We start from the raw sequence: 24521 nt of genomic DNA on the forward strand, positions 1-24521 counted from the left end.
AAACTGCACCAAGATGAAAGCAATGGTGGAATTTATCCTTTAGAGATATAAAGATGAATCCTAGAGAAAATTATAATAGCCATTATGCTACTCAATCAAACCTAGTTTATGAAAGCAGACATACTTTCTTTCCTGTCATGATCCCCACCCACCTCCCTAAAATTCCAAAATACTATTAAAGGATCATGCTCACCTTCACCAAGTTTTCAGCACTCTGTAAACAGCATAATTATGTTGCTCAAGCTTTAGCCTGTGAAACAATCTTACTAATGATGCACAGAAGTTCTCTGATGTATAAACTCACTTTTGTAAATGTTGCATAAAATGTATTTAAGTTTTAAAGAAAATAAATCAGTATGCCAAAAGTAGGATGAGCAATTCCACTTTGTTACCCTCTGTTGGATCAACACTGGATATCATGGCACTTATATGCAAGTAAGAAATTTTCAGAGATTATAGTGAAAAGAACACGTGAAATACATCCAGTAAAAGACCTTGATCAAAAAGCTAAATCCTAAAGAGAATTTACCCTCAGAAGATGCAATAGGAAGCATATGAACAGCAAGCTAAGCACAGTTAAATCAAGCACTATGAAACTGTAATCTCATTATCCTTGTGTAAAAAATCCCATGTGTGGATACACTCATTTCAATAAAAAAAGCACCTAGACAAAAACCAGAAAAAAACCCCTCACTGTAAGGAGAGTTGGTTGGCTTGTTAGCAACAGAAGAGTTTGATTACTCCCTCTCTGATCAGCCAAAACTTGTATTTCTGTCTCTCCTTTCTTCCTGTGTTTATTCTATTCATTTTCTACTTAAGAACCAAAGCAATATGAGGCAGGCACAACTTTTTTATTCTACTTTTTCTCCTGTGCAACAGCAAGAACATGGATTTGTACACATGCAAACGATACAAGGAATGATTACAGAAAATTAACAGTATAACTGAATGACTACCGACAAAATTAAGTTTCACTTTTGCAGATGCAGAGCAGTAGCAGGTGGGAGGAATAGCTGGGCCTTCTCTTTCCTCACATACTGTACATCTGTGTCATGCAACCAAAAGTTGGATGATAGTTTTAAGTATTACCATCTTTTTGTTTCCCTTAATCAAAAATAAAAATTAGAAAGTTGCAGGGACTATGATGAAGAAATAAAACTATCTGATGTTTGGAACATGATTGTCACAGGTTATAAACATTATCTATCCTTTTTCTCTTCAGAAATGTCATCTTAGGCCATATCCTCAAAACATCCTATTAAAGAAAAAGGGTGGGTTTTTTTCATGAGTGAACATGTCATTAAAGGAAGTTTTAAATTTTAGAAATTAGGCCTTTTATCCTTTTTTTATTTTTAAACCTCTCTATGAAAGTTTTGCTGTGTAATCTTTAGTTATGTATCCACAAGTTCTCGTATTTCAAATACTTTATGGAATTAACTATGATGGAATATGGCATAAAAAAATATAAGCAGCATTTACTTTATTTGTGCATTACTGACTGAGGTTCCCTGCCTCCTCTAGTCAGATTTAATCATGTATTCTTCACATACTTCTAATATATAACAGCCTTTTTAATAAGATTATGCAATTACTGGCAACAAAATATGAAGAATATCTTGGCTCTATTAAAATTTTCTCTTCATGCAAGATATGATCTTTTCCTATTGCATAAATATGTGACAAGAGAATGTCACTTGTAGTGCTAAAAGATAGCATATTCCTATCTTTTATCTTTAGGCATGATTATACATACCTAAAACATTACACTTTCAGGAAATCAAACTATTTTAAAAATCGGGGTGAATAAAAATCAGTGATAAGAAAACATGTGGACACCAGACTCCACAAGACTAAAAATGAAGCCACCTCAGTAACATTTGAAAAATGAAATTAGCACTGGATTTTTCCAGATGACTCCCTGTGGCGTCACAGCAACAAAGTTATGCAAAGCTTCACACAACTGAAGGGGCCCTCTGAGGGGTCTGCTTACTGATCTCTGGAAGAAAAGGTCACAGGCTATGTCGGAGGGATTTTCAGCAGGGCTAAAAGGCAGGAAACAGTTGGAAGGAATAAAGAAACATTTCACAGGCACTAATAAAAATTTTATAGGGTTTGTGTGTGAAGCTGTGTAACTGATGTTTGTAAAATTACTCAAGACATAAGCTCAGTAAAATGACACTGTTCTATAGCATTTGCATTTTAGAATAACCGTTAGTTATTCATTAATATACATACATATAAGCAGTGCTTTATTTAGCTTGCTAAGGAAGAAAATTAAGCACTTCATTATAAATACACAAAATTGTTATTCAAAGAGAAAGAAAATAGACAGGAGTTCAAAGCATTAAGAAACCAGAAAATATTTATTATAAAAATAAATACTATGATAAAAACTATGCTCTCCTTCTAGGAACTCTAACTGAGCACCTCCCCTTTAAGAAAGAACATTGTTTCTTTCCTTATTACTCCTTCCAAGGGAAGGAGCTATATTGATGAACATTCACACCATTGCACCATCTGAAAGGGCCACTTTGCCCACCTGGCACAGGCAGTTGGAGAGAGGGGTTTGCCAGGGGTTGGAGTTGTTCCGAGGTCTCAGCCGCTGATAACTGTCCCTGCCTCCCCGGGACAGCAGCAGAGCCGGGAGCTCCAGCATCGTCCCTTGCCCACTGCTCGCTCATCACCAGAGGCTGCCCCTGCGGCTCGCCCGCCACCCGCTTGCTACGTGGAACCACTGTCTGTGCCAGGAGCCCCTGCTGCCACTCCACAGCCCAGCCCAGCCAAGTGGGCCAGCACACCATGCCAGGGGCAACATGTGGCAGGGAACAAAGAGACTCCAAACTAATACCAGCGCTGCAGTTAAGACCTGAACCTGTTAACCAGGTGACATGGAGTGGCCAGTTTAGTAGTGGAAGTCCTTGTGAGAAACACAGTTTTCCTGGGTTTTTGTGTAAGAGGAGGTTTAGGTTGGGTATTACAAAAAGGTTCTTCACCCAGAGAATGGTTGAGTGCTGAAACAGGCTCCCCTGGAGATGTGGTCACAGCACCAAGCCTGATGGAGTTCAAGAAGCATTTGGATGATACCCTCAGGTACATGGTGTGACTCTTGAGGATGGTCCTGTGCAGGATCAGGAGTTGGACTTGATGATCTTAGTGGGTCCCTTCCAACTCAGCATATTCTGTGATATTCTGCTTTCTTTTCTTTTCTTTAGCTGTGCAGATGGGGGTGGTTGACAGGGAGGACACTCCACTATTCTCTTTCCCCTTTGTTCCCGGAGTACCATGTGATGCTGTGGATTCCCCTTTTTTTTTTTTGTGGGTAAGCCGTTTCCCTTGCTTCTTTGTGGTGCTGCTATTTTTTCTTGTTAGTAAACTGTTATTTTTTCACTTATAACCTCCTTGCACTATTTTTGTCTCTCTGTAGTAGAGGGGGAATAAAAGGGGAGGGTGTTCATTTTATTGGAGTTCCCGCCCCAATATTTGTCATTAAACCAAGACAGACATTCAGGGACTTAAAGTAACACTTACAGAGATTCATAAAAATAATGGAGAAAATATTCAGCATTTTGGAATAGCAAATTGTGACTTAAGTCTGCCCTTGACTCGTGCTTCCATTAATCTCTACTCTAAGACGACACTGGTTTACAGTGGCATTTTGAAACATTCATTTGAGTATCTAATTTTCTCCTTTTCACTGTCAAAGCTTTTGAAACTTCTGACTGAGTAGTAGAATTGCACTGCATTTCACATTTTGCCAGTGAAAAAAATAGGCATGAATAATTCTTTTTACTGCTTTTTCCCCACAAATGTATCTACCAGTTCAAAATGATAAACTGATTACAGAAAATATGTGTGTGACAAGTGCATGATTTGGAGCCCTTGCCAGCAGTTTCCCACAGCAGGTTGGTGGTAATCATTCACTTTTCATCACTATCTCATTCTACACTTAGTAGGAGAGCTTTGGTACCCTTTTCTAGCTGTACATCCCGCATAAAATCTGAAGTTATGATCTCCTCCAGCCTCAGTGATACTTTTCCTCCATATCAGAAAGACAGTATCAAAAATTATACCAGGAGCCAGCTGCAGTAGCAGGCAAAGTAGGCAGTAGCCAAGGCCTCCGACAGCTTGGTTCTTCTGTATCAGAAAAGAGATGGACTGGCTGTGCTTGCCCAGCTGGTCACTGGCCTCTACACACATGACTTTGCCTACTCCTGCCAGAGGACCAAGGGGGAAAGGAAGCATCTCTATTCCCAGTAGTAGTATCATCACTAGCACCAACAGCAGCAGAAAGTCACTTCTGCTTCCACCTCTTCCTATACCTCCTCTTTCCAGAAGAACATCTAACCCTGCACCCAAGGACTGACCCTCCTCGTCACCCTGGCAGGTCCCTATCAGAGAATAGTGATGAGTGCTGGAAAAAGCAGGTGTGCAACAGGAGGTAGATGACTGCATGGGGCAAGGGATGTGTTGATCATAAAACTAAGAAAGATCTTAGAAGAACTGGACATAGCCTGGGATAGGGAAGAGAAAAAAGAGATGCTTTAAGTCTTCTGAAACCTGGGGACTCCTCCTGATTGTACCAGTAGTTCTTAGGTTCTCTTCTACCAGTGTTTTTGATTAAATGCTGCCAAGCCCTCTTGTTGCCTCTGCCACCAATCAATAAAAGCAATATTGCTACTGCCAAGAAAACCTGATTTGGCTCTAACAGAAAAATTAAACTGTGGAAGAAAGAAGGTCCCATTCCATAGGCAGCTTCCTTCATCTTCTTACTCTTTGCCCATAATTTGCTAATTTCATGCTTGTCTAATTTAATATCCTCCTCCATTGCCTCAAATGACATCTCTATATGTGCTCACAAACTAAATGTCTCTATATGCCCATAATCATACTGTATGCCAATGTCTCCTAATCACTCTTGCCAGAAATGGAAAACAGTACTACTCAGAAGAGCACAAGAACTAGATAGATTCCAGAGCTCTATAAGCTGTGTCCATTCAACTTAGACTGTTTTATAGGACAGCAGGTCAACAGCACCAGTAATATCCATTCCTGTCCTTCTAGTGAACAGTTTGAGGCATCTCTCAAAAATTCACCTCCTAAAGATGCATCATTTTTTCCATCCAAATCCACACGGATTTGGTTCATACACATAACTTATATGGAATATCCCATAATCTGTCTTCCTCCCATATTCAATCAACTCATACCTGAAATCCATTAAATCAGTTTACAAGCTTGGAGTAGATCCTAACATTACACTTTTTCCTAGAAATACTTCAGTTGTTCTCATACTGACTACATTTTTTATGGAACTTCCTTTTCACAAAGCTTCTACTTTGACAGGTAGGAAAAACAACTAATCTGTTATTAACTTTTACTTTATGCATCTATACATGATATATACCTTCTGATTGATTTTACAATCTTTACCTTAACCTGCAGCCCTCAGTATGTAAAAAGTAAACCATGAACTAACTGTCAACTATCCCGATCATGTTTTGTTCACTATATTTGGAAATAGCTGAGAAACAAACCCCTTATATCTACAGTGTTTTCTGGAAGGACAATAAGTGTATCTAAAATTCAAAAATTTACATATTTAGGTGATTTAGGGAGATTTGAAGACCCATACCAATGACATCAGAGGTTAATCGAGCATTTAGAATAGACCCTAGCAACTTCAAGGGTGAGGAAAAAGAGAGATACACTATTAGAAGAACAAGAACCTTGGCTGTGACAGCAGGCAAAGGCTACAGGCACTCCTTGCAGGAAACTGTATGAGAGCAACTCCGAGTTTGAAGACAAGGACAGTTTGGTGATGTGTCCTCCATGAGAAAGCCTTGTGACTCTCATGGGACCCTGAGCCACCAGCAAACACCCCAACTAGTCCAAAAATGAACAGGTGATGTTGCATACCCACTTATGACCTTGCTTCAATGTGTACCTCCATGTGTCTTTTGCACTATCATTCCTTTTAGAAAGTCCTCATGTAGTACGTGCAAATGATAAGAATAAGTATTCCTATGTCTGGGAGAAGGAACACAGCCAGGGACTGTGACAAATGAATTTTACGTCTTTTCCCACATATTTAGTATTCTGCAAAACTGTTTGAATATGTTACTGGAGTAGGCTGCTGGCTTACTTGCCAAGGAAATTTGCTGCAACTAGGAGAAAGTCCACCAAGTTAGATCTCCTCCTACTCCCAAACCCAGAAGAGACAGATAAAACTGTGCTTGTAATTTTTCCTAACAAAAGTCTGTCTTTGTGGTCCAAACAGAATAGAAATTACCACTCCAATTCCATAGAAGATGTTTTATCAGATATTGTAACAACTGCAATTTTTAAATTGTTTTTCACAAGGCACACTATGGTGCCAGTAAAACCCCAACGTGCTATCTGGAAAGTCATCTACAAAAGATTCCAAATGACATTTTAACAGAGAGAAAAGTGTCTGAAGACAGTGTGCAGGTCAAACAAATCAACCAATTTAATTTCTTCCTCTCTGCCACTCTAACTGGTTCAGATGGCATGATGTTATCCCCCTCCAAGTCAGTTTACTGACTGCTTCCATCAAAACTTAATTGAAAGAAGTGGATCCTATAATTTAAAATGAAATAGGCTCAGCATGTGAGCAAGCTCTGTCAAGACTGATTACTGAGTATTGATTTCCCACCAATTGTACAAGTTACACTCCACAAGGCCACCTGCACATTAACCTAGAATACATAAAATCACCTCAGGCTAACATCTATCACAAGGTTTGTATTTTTGGACCATGCAGTCTCTAGTTCTTTTCCTCACCCATACATTCAATGGCATTCATTTGGACAGCATTCACACTTTATACTTACTTCATCATAAATAGCTATTATTTCTATTTTAATTTTTCAGAAAGAATTCAAGATTCTTTCTGAAAAAACTTTATATAACCTAGCACTAAGTTAATTGTAAAACCTGTGAACACAGTCAGACAAGCTCTCCCACAGCATGAAGGAAAGATACTGGATGGAGCAACAGCAGAGTGGCTTACTGTGGCCTGGAAGCTTCTGCTTGGTCTGTCTGAAGCTTCTCACCGCCTTCCACTTCCATGGTGCAGTAGACAATCCGATTTGGAGCAACTGACCTTAAACCTTGTACCTCCATTATAACAATCTGAGGAAGATAAAGCAAATAGTTTATCCTTCAGAAAAAATTACACACCATGACTATTGCAGTACTAAGCTCCACACAGGTAAAAAAAAGAAAAAAAAATCCCCGAAGTCCCAAGGTCCACTCATTCAAATCTTAACAGACAGAGAAGAATTTTGATTTTGTCTTCTTTTTCCATTTTCAACAACATACAGTAGGAATTGAAATTTTTGCTCTGCTTCTCTTGGACAATGACCAAATACTCACTCCAATCATAATTTAAATGCCAACAGCGGAGTTTGAGACTAATGTCTGAATATAATTCTAAATCTTAATACATGAAGAAATGTATCTTTTAATCAGTCACCTAAGTGAATATGTACAGAACGAATAGGTTACTAAGTCCGAGTGTAAACAAGTACACTGATCACATCTTGAAAGGTAAACCACGGTTCTGTGTCACTGGATGTTGCAACTCTTTAATCTCAAAAGTGATTTGGTGTTGTCCTGGTATGAGGAAGGTCAGAGCATCAGCTCCTGTAATTTTTTTCCCCACTACATACATCTTTTCCTTCTCCCAGTGCAGTACTTACAGTCAGGTTCAGCATGCATATGGGGAAGAGGGAGAAGAGAAAGGGAAAAAGTCACTGCTACCAGCTGTGCTCTGAGTTTTCATCACCAGGGAAATTACGAGCTTGGCAGATCCCACAGATTTTCACCTCCTCTAGACTACTCAGTTACAGCTCAGAAAAGCCAAATGCAGGCCTACTTTAAATGCTCTCTGCTTTTTATAAATCTTACAGCTTTTCACAGTGTGAAATTATTGGAATTTTTGCACTTCAGATGTTTCTAATTCAGAGAAGTCTTGAGTAGACAGTCAGGCTCCCCTGCTTGCTTTAGAAAGGCAGTTTTTCTTGCCAGTTTCATTTGGGCCTATGAGAAGAAACCAGGAAAAATGTACTCCATCAGCAAGAGAAGCTGTCCTCAACTGAACCTCACCTGTAAACCAATATTTGTTTAATTTGTTTTAAAGGTGCCAGAAGTAATGACTACTTTTGGTCTCATTAGACAAATTGGTTTCTTATGTCAGCAAGCAACTACTAAAATATTTTGCTATTAAACACTTTGCAAATTTGACACTTTGTTCCAACTAAAGTAAGTTAAGCCAGGCTTCACTCCTAGCTGCAAAATCTTTTGTCCTTTAAAACTCCCAGAACCTTAATAATAGTTAAATGTCTTGTAAAATTGCTAGTTTGTAAATATTGCAGTGAGATGATAGCCATTGATAATTTAGAACATTTTTATATTACTTGTAAATTATCAACACTGCCCATTATGCTTTATAAGTAATAACAGCAATTTAGGGAGAATAACATAGTCAACCCTCTTTTCCATCTTTTGTTGTCCAGGAATTCAAGTAGTCAGCAAAATGATCAATGATTACTGAGAGACTGCACTAGAGCTCCTTCTAGATGATACTATCTATATGGTCTTTCCACATATCAAGTGTATGTCCTTGCAGGCTTCATGTTTATTCACTTTTATGTTGATACTTCTTTTCCTGAGTTTCCAACTTAATTGCACAGTACATTTTAATTTGGTAAAAATTATGGATTCCAGCAATGGAACAAAGTTGCATTTCATTCCTTCCAAAGTGTATCGGATCTACATTAGCTCATTAGCTGATAAACAGCTTCCTAAATGTTTGTCTATTTCTGAAACTGTCTAACAGCTGAAGAATATAAATGAGGAAGACTTTTACTACTATATTGTCTGTTTTTTTTTTTAATTTCTGCAAACAAGATATTTGAGGAAACATCCAACTTGTAAAAACAGTCCCTGTTGCTTGCAGTGATGCTCAGGAGGGTCTATGACCTTAGCTAGCAAGGTCCACTCCCACTAGAACATTATAATTATTACTAGCAACTTTTGCTGTTCGTAATAACAACATGCAGTGGCAGCATGAACCCTGGCCACTTTACTCCCCATACAGAAATTTTAGTCATGTCCTAAGATATGTTCATCCGTGTGCCTGTGCAGCAGCCCTTAGCAGGGATTTTGCTGGTTGCCTTACAGTTTAGTTGAGTCATCACAGGATGTGACATGGATATGTTTATGTGTTATTCAAGAAATGTGAAGTTCTGCACATATGACCTCACATTTTCAAAAAATGAAGTATTCTTCATTTTGAGGAAATGCAGTCAGCTTTTCTTATTTGGCCATTTGCACAGAAAAAGATCACACCATCTACATTTCAGTCTGCATTAGTATCAGTTCAACTGTTTCTTTTCGTCTTTATATCTTCTGAGATTTTGTTTCCCAAGAGTAAGAGACTTGTTTGGCAAGAGAGTCAATTTACGTGGTTAATACCATGTTTAAGATGAAAATCTGTCTTACTAAAAACTATCACACATAGAGAATTTAATTTAATTTAATTCTTTGGCTTGTAGAGGATGAACTGTAGATAACTTATGCTGCAGAACACCTCTTTATCAGTGATAGGGAAAAATTAAAAAGAGAAATGTTAGTTCACCAGACCCAACAGTCTACATTTCTGGTGGGAGAGGGGAAGGGCTATAAAAGCAAAGCTGTTCCAAATGTATCAAAAATTATATCTCTTGGCAATTTTCAATGATTGTTTCAAACTTTTACTGTGCTTTTCACCTAAATATCACATAATTTTGGGTACATAATAGTTCTCTCTATAGGCGTAGAGAAGGTTTTTCTTCTTACATCCCTCACCAAGCAAACTGAAAGACAGAAAACATTATTGTCAAACTTTTTCAGGTACTTTTTAGGTGCTTCAGAACTATTCTTTGTTAATGGACCATTCCAGCCTTGGTAATCACTGGAGGCAGACACAGCACGTGTGATGGAGACACATGGGATTCAGCACAGGAGTTACAAATACTTCATCTTTTCATATACTTCAGTACTACGGCCTGCACTATACTTTTACATGCTTGATGAACTAATATTTTTTGGCATATAGAATGATGGCTCTTACTACTCTTTGAAAGCCGATGTTGAGCTTTTACATTTCTCTGTTATACAAAGAATTCAAACTTTTTCATCATCTATTCTTGATATGTTTTTAATTCTATGTCTTTAATGATGACATGGGATAAAATTATCTGAATTTTTAACGACATGAAAAAAAATGCTCATTTCACTTAAGAAAAAACACTGTTTAAAAGATAAACCATTTTTATTTGTTTTAAACTCTTGAATAATTGAAATATTTTTTTCTGTAATATCATCTGTTGTCTTAAACTAAAGCCACTTCAAATGCATAGCACAAGTATGGCACCTTCGGACCAACAAATACGCAACACACACCCTGGTAACATTTTGATTCTATTATTATTAAAAGAGAGATAAGCATTTCCTGGTATGCACATTTGCGGAATTGGACCTGAGTTATAATGCTGGAAATTTTCAAGGCCAGGTTGGATGGGACTGTGAGCAACCTGGTCTAGTGGAAAGTGTCCCTGGAAGGGGGGTTGGAACTAGATGACATCTAAGGTCCCTTCCAACCCAAACCATTCTATTCTCTGATCAGACATGTTGTGGTTTTCTCTTGAAGCCAGTTGAGCTCTATACAGATTAGGACTGCATCGACACAGGCCAGACTTCCTGCATAATCTCAGAAAACATAAGATAGCTTCTTGAGGAAAGTGCAGAAGTTTATAAAAACAAATTTCTGTGTTTATTCTCTAAATGCTTCCAGTGAGAAAATGCTACTTGTTTATAAAATTCTGTGAACGAGTTTTTGATTACAACAGTGGTTCATTATTATGTTTAAAAGTATACTTAGCTATTTAATGCATTGGAATTCATTTAAAGTTACATGTGTGTGGGAGATTCAACTGCCCACGCTGCTGTGTGGGCCCAAATGAAACTACTGCTGCAGGAGGAAAATGTATCATACAGCTGTATTCTAAATCCTAATTACATAAAATTTTAAAATTACCAAGAAAGGACTAATAAGAAAAAAGTATCAAGACAACCATCAACAAGTTTTCTCTGAAATCTGTGATTACCTCTAATGTGAAGGAGAGAACCACGTCAGACTTCGACAGCTGAACTTCATTTTCATCTCCTATGTCCAAGAATGCAGAATTCTGTGACCGCTTTAACTTCTGCAGTTTAAATTCTGGCCCACCTTTAGACACTGGCAGACTTTCCAAATTTGCCATCAGCAAATTCACCGAAGACCGCAACTCTTCTATGTACATGTTCTCCATTTCCTTTGTTACAAATTCTGGGAACTTTCTTTCCTTGGAAAATATATTTTAAAAGTTAGGGAGGAAAAAAATTCCCTCATTGTACTCATGTTAATTTACCAATTTGCTTTCAGTTAAGAGACAATAAATAAAAATAAAAGTCATAACTGTGGTGTCTATCTATTTTTATGTCTTCACAACAACAATGGGCAGGCTAATCCTGTCCCATAAATACAGTTAATTTTGACAAGAAGAAATAAACTACAATCGTAACCTCATGCACCCCACCAAGTCATTTAACCATAAACCCAGGTTGAAGAACTACACATTAGGTATTTTTAATACAAGTGTTTTAAACATAGTAATTAATAATATACCTTCAGTGTTACCTTCAAATATTTTATAAATTGACAAAATGACCTGTCCACTAATAATTTTGTTACTTCATCCAGTTCTCATGCTACGAAAAATAATCACATTCGAGTTTCTAATACAAAGCTGTTGAACTACAATCATGACAAGAAATTCCTATCATCCTTTACCTCTATTTTTAATAACTGATCATTCATTTTGAAAGTAATGTTAAATGGATTATTTTAAATAATAATCTCTCTTAAAAAATAGAAAGAACTTGAAAATCAATTTTTAGATAACAGTATTTAAATATTTAAATATAAGCAAGAAGGAACATATACACAAATATAATGCATATATGAACACATACAGAGTCAATTTTATACACAGTTTTCCAAATATTGAACATTGGGTGCTTGGGAGAATGTCATTCAAGATTAAACAAAAACATAAATTATTCTAAAATATATGTTTTACATATAAATGAGAAACAAACAAACGCTCCCCATGTGCTGTCTGCAAAGACAGGTACCTTGCTCCTAAACTAGACAATTTTATTAGTTATCTGTTATAAGGCATATCATAAAATGTTTTATAGTAAATCCTCTACAGTTGGGTTTTTTTTCAATAACAAAGATCAAGCACGTTGACTGTGACCCAAAATACCTGCAGCAAGTCTGGTGGTCTGGCTCATTATAGCATTACAGTGCCAGTATATTACAGATTGAAAAAGAAAAAAAAGAAATAAAAAGTAATTTATAGTTAGAGATTAAAAACACAGGACAAGGTTCAAGGTTTTCTAGCAAGAAAAACCCCTTAGGAGTGCTTTTTAAACTGTACCTTATCCTGTGAGGATCATTCAAATAATAATAAACCAACACAGAACACGGGTGAGACGGACTGTGTTGTTGATATATCTTTCCTCTTTTTAAGATTTTTTTTCCAACCCCAATGAAAAAAATTGAGGAAAACTGGACTCGCTGATGAAGGAAGTATAGGATTACACAGCATGACTTTCCAAAACCAAGGTTTGTTTTCTCCCTACCCCTGCTACACAGATATTCAAAAGCAGAAAGAAATTCATCTGCCAAATTATTTTCAAAGGATGTGCTTAATTTTAGAATCAGAAACAGGAAGCACACACTATGGATCATCCCACTCAACCTCATATGAAGATATTTTTTTGGTACAAGAAAGCAACCACTTACCCTTGCCATTTGATCTGCCAATTGTAGTCGACCATCTAGTTCACGTCTGATCTGGGCTGCTTGTTCATCTCCATTATCCAACTTGGAGAGAGAACAAAAATAAATCTAACTGTGAGAAATGCACTATATTTTAACTTTATAGCAAGTAATGTAGCTAAGAAACAAGAGAGAAATTAATTTTCTTCTTAAAATCAGTGAAACACTAAGCAAATAAACAGCTTTGAAACTTATCAAGATGAAAGAAATAAAATGGCCACCAGTTACTCACAGCACTCAGGGTCTCTGAAGGGTAGCCAGTGCTCCCTTACATTTTTAATACTCAAGCTATACAGAAGAAGCATTATTTCTTTATGAAAATAGCAGCTAAAACCATTTCTCCGTGAAGTAGAAAACTAGAATGAAAGACTGGCTTAGAAAATGTTTGCAAGGAAATTTATTCTGTGGTACCATGAGTTCCTGTATAGGCATATATAGGTATAGGGAAAGAAAACTGTGTGACTGTGTCTTCTAAGAATGGTACTATTTCACTTACACAGCTCTTTTCTCCCAGTATTGCCAAACTGCTCACATCAAGATGTATCCAATTTTTGAATTTCCAGTATTGTCATACTTAGGGAATAGACAGGACCAAACAACCGACTCCCATCAGGGAGGTAAAGGGGAAGGACACATCTCTTCACCTAAGCAGAAAAGCTGTGTCTCAACAAAAGGAGACTCCTCAACTCATTTTTCACCTGTTTACTTGTTAAGGGCAGTGAGGGGGAGTGTAGATTAAGTGGGACTTCACCTCAACACATGGACCTGCACAGCTGGTTAAGAGGAAAACAGAGTGATGTATCTGGAAAAGATCAGGCGCATCTCACCATCTTACCTGAATAACTGCTGAACAAGGACAAAGATGGAGTTCCCATGGAGGGTTCTCTCTGTCCCTAGGGCTAACCACAGACATGATTTGACATGCTGATATGACCCTAGTGCATTTAGTATACAGCTAAGGTTTAAGGATACCCGAATTGGTCTTTACTAAAAAAAAAACAAACTTAAATTGATTAGGGGTGTAAAGTGGCATAACTGCTTCTCTAGTTGAATGAGATCTCCAGCTAATGAATACACAAGCAGCTTGGCAAATTATTCATTACATTAAATTAAAGTTTTTTGGTGTTTTTTTCAGTAAGACTCCTAGTCAGTGCATTAGGCGAAACACATAACACCACCTCCTTTACAATGCTCCTCAACTAAAGGTGATACCTCTTATTGAACCAGAGCACTCATGAATATTAGGCACTCCAATTTAAAAAAAAAAAAAAAAAGAACAATTAAAAATGCACTATCCAGTGCTTACAGGTCAATTACAGCACTATGCTTAATGCAAATCTGACCCCATTTAGCAACAGGATGAAAAGCTTTTCACTGCTAGTACGGAAGCAACGACAGAGCAGGCAATCTGCCACCTGTGCAATCTGACATCTTACAAGATTCTAGCAGGAACTGATCCAGACTAGCAGAAAAAAGAGAACAAAACCTGATGGCATCCCCAAAAGAGGCTCAAGTTTATACCAGCGAGTAGAAGATGGATCATATTCCAGACTGAAAGGTTCTCCCACTTGACTGTGAGCATAAAGTGTTCTCGATGAAAACAAATGTTTTAGTTTCTCAAAACACAATTACAGTATGCCAGATGAATCCCCAAATTTGTATTCTTCCATTTCTCAACAGATTAAGATGCTGTTTATTGAACTTGTCACAAAGAATATTTCTATTTTCCTTTGTGTTATAACCACATACTTTTGCAATTATTTTTGTTTACTCAGTATGAAAGCCTGTCTAATATGAAAAACAATTTTGTTTTCCTTTTTTGGCTAAGAGAAGGTCAACATTATTGTAATAATATATCCCATGACAGGTAATTGCTTGAAGAATATCTGTTTGAAGGTAATTTCAATGACTGAATTTAGATTTCTGCAAAAACAAGGCTGTGGGAGAACAGAAAAAAGCTAAAACCTTTTCCTGTGTCAAGGTACAACTTAAATGACTGCCTCCATCAATAATTCATTTGAAGAGGTAAAAGATTTTTCTTAAAGACTGATTTTAGTTATTTTTCCATTTTAAAAATATGTTCATTTAAGTTAATAAAGGTGTAATTTAACCTAGTTTTGTAAATCTTAGCATTTTTTCCTTAACTCTGCATTGCTATCATCTGTTTGTACTCAAGTACTTAAAAATGTGATTTCCCTACTTACTTATTTTAAAACTTCAGTCTTCTTCCCGAAATACTTATACATTTTAATGGTCTTATTAATGTATGTATGTAATGATGTTTTGTAAAGTATGGAAAGATGTTGAAGAGGTGAACAGCAAAGAATGCTACTTTACTTATAGAAAAGAGCCAAGGTAATAATTATTGGTAGGTCATTCACATCTGTCCCAAGAGGAAGTAAAGCTGTTGATATTAGTATTTTTGCAGTAAGCAAAATAAAGTGACAATGAGAAAAAGAGTAACTTTGATATCCTATTCCATGCAAGGTCATTCTACCTGTTTTTATTCTAAACTCAACAAAATACATGAAAAAATAACTTTACAAGCAAAACAGCTACTGATTATGAATGTGCACTCAATTTTTGTATCTACTGAATATGAAGTGACAACAGCAGAAAGATTGAGTAGACTCTGAAAATACAGGTGGTATTTGAAATTTTTGAGTTGTGTCCACTTTTTTACACAGGGAGACACTTAATAGAACCCATCACGTGGGCGGGGAGAGGTGACAATCATTAACATAAGTGTACCCTTTTCCATAATTCCTTATTTGTGGATCAAACCCATACCCAAGACATCTCTGGATACTAAGATATGACAAGAAATTACTGATGTAATTTTCAAGCTGTTAAATAAAACCTAGAAAAGTGTATGACATTATGCATAGAAATTAATATAAATGTAACATTGCAGAATAGAAACAAAGATTCTTCCCAGCATTGCAATTGAAATTTGGTTAAAAGAAATCACTAATCTGGAAGAACATAAAACTGAGGCAAGGGTTTGTTTGGGGTTTTTTTTAAGAATAATTGGCATTTACACGGCATCACATAATGCTTCCCAGCCTTAAATATCAAGTCATGTTTTTTAAAAGTTACAGCCTTAGAGACTATTGTAAAACAGAGTACATATAAATTCCATTAAAAAAAATTTCAGCTTGCTGTGATAGTAATTATACATCATAGCTATTCACTGATTGCACCAACATTAGAGATGCTTTTCATGTCACTTATACCTCACATAATGAATTAGTCTGTATTTTAGCAGCAGGGAACCTCACTACAGAACCCTCTACAGACACCAGAGACATATTTTCAGTACATCAGACACATCAGAAGTCCTGACCAAACCAACCAATGTTTCCCCTAAATGCCATACATATGGCCCCCCAAATTTGTAAAACCTAGGCAAAGACACAGATTCCCCTTTCGAGGACCTGTTAATTCAGAAGAAAAATTCCCAGCTGAGGAGTATGAGTAAGACAGTTGTGTCACTGGTGCCCTTTCTTTCTGCAAAGATGATTATTTGGATTTTTAAAGCTTCTTCAGAAAAATCAGTAGTTATGAGTGACTACACTTGGGTGAATAAGAAATCACTTTTTATTAAAAACAAGTGACAGCTCACCATAATTTTTTTTCTCAAATGGTGTCACATAAAAACAGCTTTCTAAAGCTCCCAGCATCAGACATCAAGCTATTAATTAAAAAATGTTTTTACTCCTTAATGTTTGAAGTTGCCTTTATTTTTTCTCACTCTGAAAAGGGCAATCATCTTTAGAGATGGAGTTGGGAACATCCTCAATATGCAAGTTGTCCAACAATTCATATTAAGAGGAATTCAGTTGCTAACATAAGTGTCAACTTCTGAGAGATAGACTGAGGGTTTCTACTCCAAATTTCTGCTTTAATGTTTCAACCAAAATAGTCCCCTGTTTCTAAAGAGACTAGGGCAGACAATACACTGCTTTATTCATAATAAGAAAAGTGGTGACCATCTTGTCAAAGAGCTCTAGCACAATCTTGCTTTGAAGTAAGCATATGAAATATAGCAGGATCTCATCTGTGAAAACCAGCTCAACTCTGTACAAGTTATGAACCTTTGAAAAATCACTTTTGCAGCAGTCAGGCTACAAATAGAGGCTAAATCAAACTCTGCATTTATACTCCTCTTCAGGTAGTGATGCTCTCTGTCTTGAATATGTATGAAGTCTGTGCTCAGATTATCTGCTCATTAAAGAAAGACTGTAAACTTATCAGAGTTAAAAATCACTATGTGGATCGACAACATGCTATCTTTCTTGACAAACAGTTGTTTAATTTGTATGCCTGAATAGCACAGAAGAGAAATATGTCTAAATAAATGAATGTTTCTATATTTTAACAGGTTGGAAAAGACTGCATATTTTGTGATTCCTATTTAAATATTTTTTTGTCTTTAAATTACCTAAAAGGTTGTAACATAGCAGTGTATTTTGGTGCAAAAGAAAAATGGTACACAGGAAAAAAATCTGGTCAATGTGCAAGAGCAACTTAAGGTAAAAAATGTATTAATGCTGCCAAGAGGTGCTACTCATCTATATTACTCTACATACAAAGTAAATCAGATACATTACGCCCATGAAACAAGACCAGTTTGTGTAGAGATGAGTATAGACCTCTGCAAGTTATTGTTCTTTACATTCACAATGCTCAAACTGATAGTTCCTCCAAGTGACTATTTTATTAATGCTCAGTTAGCTACCTTGCAGTTTTCTAATTTACAGTAACATCAACATGAAATTACATATACCTGCCAATAGCAATATAAATTTCTTTACATTTAATGACTAAACTGATGGTACACATATCTAAGGACTCGTTTTTCTTTCTGCAACATGAAATCCAAAGTCTTTTCACTCTGTGTGAGAGCAATGGCCGTTTTGCCTTTACAGCCACTTTTTGCCACATATAACCAAGTCTGGGCCCTGTTGAGCTGTGAAGTTGTTTGGGGATGATCATGTTAGGCAACCTGTAGGGTCCATCCCTGACTACTCTCAGACAGTCAAGGTAAAAACTGTCAACAAAAAACAAATGGAATAAAAGACTTGGATTTAAACTGAGAATATAGTTCAACAGTGAAAAAAACAGACTTCTGGAAGCAACTAATGGCATCCAGCAGCAAGGCTGAAGAGGCCAGAGAAATTCTAGTGCTTGATTTTGGCTGTCCATCAAGTAAGCAGAAAGGAGGTAGTAGGTGTAGCAGACGCAAATACTGGTGGTTTTCAGACCATTGTCATTGCTACTCTTATCTCTGACTCTAAAAGAAGGAGTTTTGCTTCAGACAGATCTGACTACCTTCAATAAGTCCATGAGATATAAGACTTGATTCAGAATTTTTTTACTGTCTCAATACTACCCAAAAAGCTCAAAAAAAATCATGGACAATCTCAGATGGTAAGAGATTCTGTTCTCTGAAATATTTTTATAAAGTTCTGGACCTGCTTATGTGATTTGTATATGTATGACTGATTAAGTGGCAAAAGATATCACATCAATTGCTTGTACTTATCAATTACACTTATTATATACTGATTTGTAAAACACGGTTATATTATAAAATTATTAAAACCATCCCAAAATTTAGAGTCAAAATTATATTAACTAATTAAATAGATTAAAAAGGTAATTAAAATTTTCCAAAAAATACACTGAAAACTTTTTTAAAATGTAGATTTTTTTTTTTTTAATCAACCATTGGATGGACACTTTGGCAGTTTCCAAAATAATCAAAGCTGAGATTTTTATATGGCCTTTGCTTACATTCAAGATTTGAAAACAAATAAGCGCAGTTTTGGGAGTTTTGGCACTGGTTGAAATGTTTCCCACAATTCATTTTATTCAGGGACTTCCAATACCAAACTCCCAAGTAAAACCTAAACTAAGACTTGAAAATAAACAGGAAAGGAAGCACATACAGTATTCAAGTTAATCACAATGTATGCAATGGGAATAGTTAAAAATTTTTATTAAATCCACTCCACTCAGTACATATACATAGGTCAAACTTTGACTGCACTTGGCCAACACTGCAAGTGGTAAGACGTTTGAAGAATTACATACACACCACCTATCAATGAGAAAATCTCCAGCAAGAAACAGTTTGTTTAATACCATGATGGGCAGATGTACAATGCAACTTCTGTCAATTACTGCTTCCCTATCAATCCTCTTTCATACTTGACTGCTATTAACCTTTTAGAGAAACTGTAAGTTAAAAGCCTTTTATTAACAGCACACTGGATTAACTTTGCCAGGTGACCTTAGCCAATAAGGTATGTCCCAAATGGCAGAGAATCATCCAGTCTTTACAAAGAGATTCATAGGGTTGTTCAAATATAATGTGTATTCTCTACTTAATATTACCATTACTGAGGAAAATTGAAAAATAAATTAACTGTACAAAATTTATCCTAGACCAAATTAAAATGTAATCCTCAATATTTTATTACATATTTTCACCTTCTGACTCTAACTGATATTCTGTGAACAGGACACTTGGAAAATTAACACAAATGTCCTTGCACAGCTAAGAATGAGGGTTTTGTTGGTATATTTGGATTTTAACAGACCCCATCACCATTTTTATCCACATGAGCTGAGGACAGAGTAGGGTTTCCCAACCAGGATTTTCACTAATTTACAGGCATGGTCCTTTACACAACAAAGTCATATCATTGCTCTGCATCAATTGCCCAAATAAAACATTTCTTTCCTTTTACTTTACACCACTGAAATTAATAGAACTGAAGTTAAAATTGGTGTTCTGATAACCTAAATTCCAAGACTTGAGATGTTTCTCGTCTTGAACAAATCTTGACAAGTGGTATATAAACACATGAATAGAATTCAATAATGCACACAAATCACCTTTGTGCCTAGATATTTGGATGATAACATTTGAAGAAAGTCCTCATATTTACAAAAGAAATCACTATCTCCATATTGACTCTGCTACTAGTTTTTCCTCTGACTTAAGGTAAAGATAAAAGTTGAGGCTTTATTTGGTTCACAGAAGCCATTAATTATGCAATGTGGGGTTTCAGTGAAAAAGATACTCTTACCTAGATACAGATATTTTAAATATTTATTTATTCCCAGAAGTCTGTTTAGGCAACAAGGAGAGAAAAATCAGACAGCATGTACTTAGACACTTAATGCTTTGTCTTTAGCTAGCATTTCTGTATTATAGACTCTTTACATAGTCCTGGAATCATTATATTACTTGGACATTACTACCAGTAGATTCTGAAAGGGGGGGAAAAAAGCAAATAAAAACAGATTTAAAAAAAGAAAAAAAAGAAAATTCCAACATTAAACTCCCTCTGAATTTTATTTTATTCACTACTTAAATGGCATTTCAGTTCATTTTGACACACTATCCCAGGTTTGTCCATAAATGCTATGATCATGGTACTCTTCTGACTTTCTCTACAGTAAAGGGAATAAAGTAAAGATGTATCAATTTTATGAACTGTATAAACATGGATATATATATGTATATATATATGTATATATATATATATACATATGTCTATATATATGTATATATATATATACACACACTGATTGGAATATTGACCAAGAACAGTTTCACATCCTTTTCTGCAACAGACTCTTCACTTTTGCTTAGTTTCCTTGAACTTTCACTTCAAATTGTTTTTGTAGCAGAGGCTCTATTCTGTAAAGCTTAGAGCCAATACTGCAAACCACGCCTGCTCCAGTTCCGGTTTTAGTTGTAGCCCAAATTGTCTTCATAACTCAGCTACAACTCCCTTGTTACACAAATGGTTGCACCTACTCAAACAAATACAAAAGAAGTCTATTGGCAATTTAAGTATCCCTCTAGTTGCACCTATCTGAGGGCCGCTGTGGACAGTGAAAATAGTGTACACGCAACCCTTCATATAATTCTTGCTTGTTTGCTGTCATATCCCACAGCATTTATTTTGACACATGCTTAGAAGTAAAATGGTTGTTGATTTCCTGAGCATTATATTTGTGCACTTTCCACTATGTAAACCACTAAGATTTAAATAATAAAATTAAAAGCAATTAAATTTCTTTATCCTACTTGTACCTGCACCGCATTTATAAATTGTTCAAAATAAAAGGTCCAATAAGAATCTATTTAAGGTCAATGCAAGCCAAGAACTTTGGCTTTCCTAAGGAAACAATGGGTAGAGTTGCAATAAAGCCTGCATGAAACGAGACAGATTATTTGTTTTAAAGCTTAAAAGCCTTTGCAAACACTTGAAAGAAACTAAACTAGGGAACTAAGAGAACATCTAGTTTAGAGAAGCCACTCCACTTCTATAAATCAGCTTATAAGAATCAAAACCTCACACACCATAAATCATGCTTTATTCTAAATTTTTCACTTTACATACTACCACTTATTTTTTCATTTTTTTATTGCTATTCTTCAAGTAATAAAATATGCTAATAAGACATAATTACTATTTCATCCCTCAAATTTTAAAGGAAATACCTTTCTTTTGTCTCTCTGGATTATACCTTGCAGGCAACAGACATTAGAAACACCCTATTAGATCAGACAAAAAGTCCATACACACCAGAACTGTGGGTGTGACAGTGACAGCAGAGGAGGTTATTTGGGTAAAATGCTGAGGCCTGGCTGTTCTCCAAAGTGAACATCTCTAATGATAGTTGTGTAGCCCAAGGAAGTGTGTGGGATGTTAGAAGGTATACCCGGGCCAAGGCCTATTAATATCAAATTATGGACCTGTTCTCCAGGAATATGTCCAAACCCTTTTGAACCTCCTGTAGCTGTCCGCCCTCATCAGTATCCATGACAAATGGTTCTAGAAGTTCTCCAAAAGCCATATACAGAAGTGTTGCATCCATTTTCAATCTCACAGAAACTTCCCTGAGTGTCACAGCTTTTTAGTCGTGTGGCATTTATTGAGTGAACGTACACATTCACCTTGGCCACTATCTTCATAACTTTGTAAACCTCGACCATACTCCTTCCCATCAACCTTCTGACGTCCAGACTGAAGAGCTCCAGCCCTTTCAGTCTCTCTGCAAAAGGGCACTGTTCCCTGATTTTTAATGTCGCCCTCTAGCCATCACTGACCTCCCCTACAGTCCTCAGAGGGGGAGACCAAAGCTGCACATAACACTCAATGTATGGGCATAAGAAGGTTATATACAGCAGGAGAACAATGCTACTGTTGTACACAGAACTAATTATTTCACCGCAGGGAACTCGAAGTGTCTGTCTGAGTTGTAACTGCCCATGCTCAGTTCAGCATCCTGTGGACGTGTACTGGTTTATTTCTCCTCTGATGTATCACCTTACAATTAGCTAAACAGAGCTACATTACATCATATCTGTCACACTTTCACCCATGCAGTTTTGTGAGGTCCTCCTGGAGTTCCCCGCAACTCAAGCAACATTAGAGTAGCCATAATAGTTTCATATTGTCATTCATATAATTCAGAAATTTCCCCTTGCTCTGCCTTCTCCAGGATATATATGCTGAATAAACATGCAACACTTCAAAACAGAGTGAACAGACAGAAACAACACTTAAACTCTCTAGGAACCAATCAAAAGGAAAACAAAAGAAACTTTTCCCAAAACCTCCTTTGAAAATAGCAAGACTGCACCATAAAAATACCACTATCTGGACTTGGATATTTACAACAGAATTTGTCATTCAGAAAAAAGTGTCACGGGTTGATGAGGAGTCAGACCAGTGGATGTTTAGCATACTTTTAAATAACAAGTATTACCATTAAACTGCAGAATAGGATGTGATTAGAATCACATTAGGATTCAAATGAGTGGATCAGTAGTGGATTATAGAGGAGAAAAAAGAAGTTAGAACAGGTCAGAAGTGTCAGTGCAAACAATGGAATTTTCTGCCTCTTGTTCTCTTGTCATTTGTGATGACTGCACAGACCAATTGACAAAACTCAGGTCTGCCCTTCTCACTTGTTGAAACTACAATGTTTGACCACCTCTGCTGGACAGGATGAAAACCAAGGAAAGCACATCGTGTTGAGACAAAAGGAAGGAGAATAATTGCAGGTTCTTACTATTTACAGATTTAATCACTATAAATTTTAAGAATATGTTCCACAGATTAATCCAGGACATGGATGCAAAGCATCAATTTTTATTAACAGAAATAGAAAAATTAAGATCTGTAGCATGTCATCCTGTAAACATATTTTGTCTAACTCTGTCTTGGTTTTCACATCTGCTTACTGGAGTTCAGGGATACTGTCAAGACAAACTCCTCACACTCATCACAGCACTGTCTTCCACACAGCAGAGGTCAAACTCTTCAGTTGTTGCTAATATGAAAATGCCTTCCACCCCAACTTTGCCATCACAAAATTATGAATACCCACACACAAAACAGCTTAACCTCTACTTTTTTTTTTTTTTACTCAAGCCTTTGTCTTGCTATTTGTATGGGTGTTCTTCCTACAGCTAGGCAGGGCAAAAAGCTTCAGAGCTATTCATAGAGCCTATTGAACCATCCAAATAAAGTATCCTTTAAGTCAGAAATGTAGGGTCCCTGAGTAATCAATGGAGAGACAGAGAAGCCTCCAGAGTTATTTAAAACACTTAAGCAGTTATCTATACGCCTACCATGAATACTGTGGAAGTCCCAACTGCACTGGTAATCTCTGGTGAATAAGATGATCAAAGAAATGGGTGTTCTTATTCTCTCTCTCACCTTCCCCCAGACCCTGCTGAAATAGATACTGGCTGTCACCTTCAGAACAAGGTGGTTTCAGATTCTGCCTAGGGAATACCCTCCCACACCCACCCTAAGCAGGAAGTGATGGGCCTGAAATGAGTTATGACTCATGTCCTCATCCTCCTTAGAAAAAGTCTTCCACCCTCCTCCTCTCCCACCACCTGCAACAAAGATTACCATATTGAAGACAACCAAAAAATTAGCTTGAAAACCTTGTTGGGATGTGCATAAAAATATCCTGAAGGGGCTCACAGTGTTTTCTATTTTCCTAAAGTTATCTTTGCTTCAGAGGGAAATCCCCTTTCCTTTTACTTACCCTCCTCACTCTCAAAAATTATCATGTAGAATGTTTTCTTGCCTTATTAATCATTGATAAGATTGTCTTTGGAGTGTTGAAACCAAAGCTAATACATGCAATTAGGAGAATAAATGTTAATGAGCATTGCATTAAGTAAGCAAAAGCACCTTGAATGCCATGTCAACATTTTTTCCAAATAATTAAATGTGGCTGACTTAACTAGACAGAATTCAAGCTGACAGCTTTTTCCAAATATGATGTGGAGAAGCTAGAAGATAACAGAAATGGAATCTCATTCTCCCTTTCTGTTCAATTCTATTGCATCAGCTGGAAAATGCTCTGCATTGCCACCTGTTTCCAGAAGTCAGTGATATTAATGCTGTGTAGATACCTATCCACAAATATAAAAACCCTAAATAGTTCACTAAGGACTGAAAAATAGATTTAATCCAGAGGTTAATGTATAAGAAGGCAAGCTTCATCTATAGATTTG

The 24521-nt window shown here is 36.5% G+C and overlaps 1 protein-coding gene across 4 annotated transcripts in view; it reads right to left on the reverse strand.

Moving 5' to 3' along the window:
* Positions 1 to 24521, reverse strand: part of CADPS2 (calcium dependent secretion activator 2) — a 287348-nt gene that overhangs the window by 158974 nt on the left and 103853 nt on the right. For all 4 annotated transcript variants that reach the window (XM_051795418.1, XM_051795416.1, XM_051795417.1 and 1 more), the window contains exons 4-6: positions 12917 to 12997; positions 11172 to 11408; positions 7031 to 7152 (exon numbers count right to left, since the gene is read on the reverse strand). In XM_051795418.1, coding sequence (XP_051651378.1) covers positions 7031 to 7152; positions 11172 to 11408; positions 12917 to 12997 — 440 coding nt within the window. The remainder of the gene's footprint in view (positions 1 to 7030; positions 7153 to 11171; positions 11409 to 12916; positions 12998 to 24521) is intronic.

Source organism: Manacus candei, unplaced genomic scaffold (genome assembly GCF_025592945.1).
Source record: "Manacus candei isolate 608988 ecotype Guabito, Panama unplaced genomic scaffold, ASM2559294v1 h1tg000043l, whole genome shotgun sequence".
Lineage (NCBI taxonomy): Eukaryota > Metazoa > Chordata > Aves > Passeriformes > Pipridae > Manacus > Manacus candei.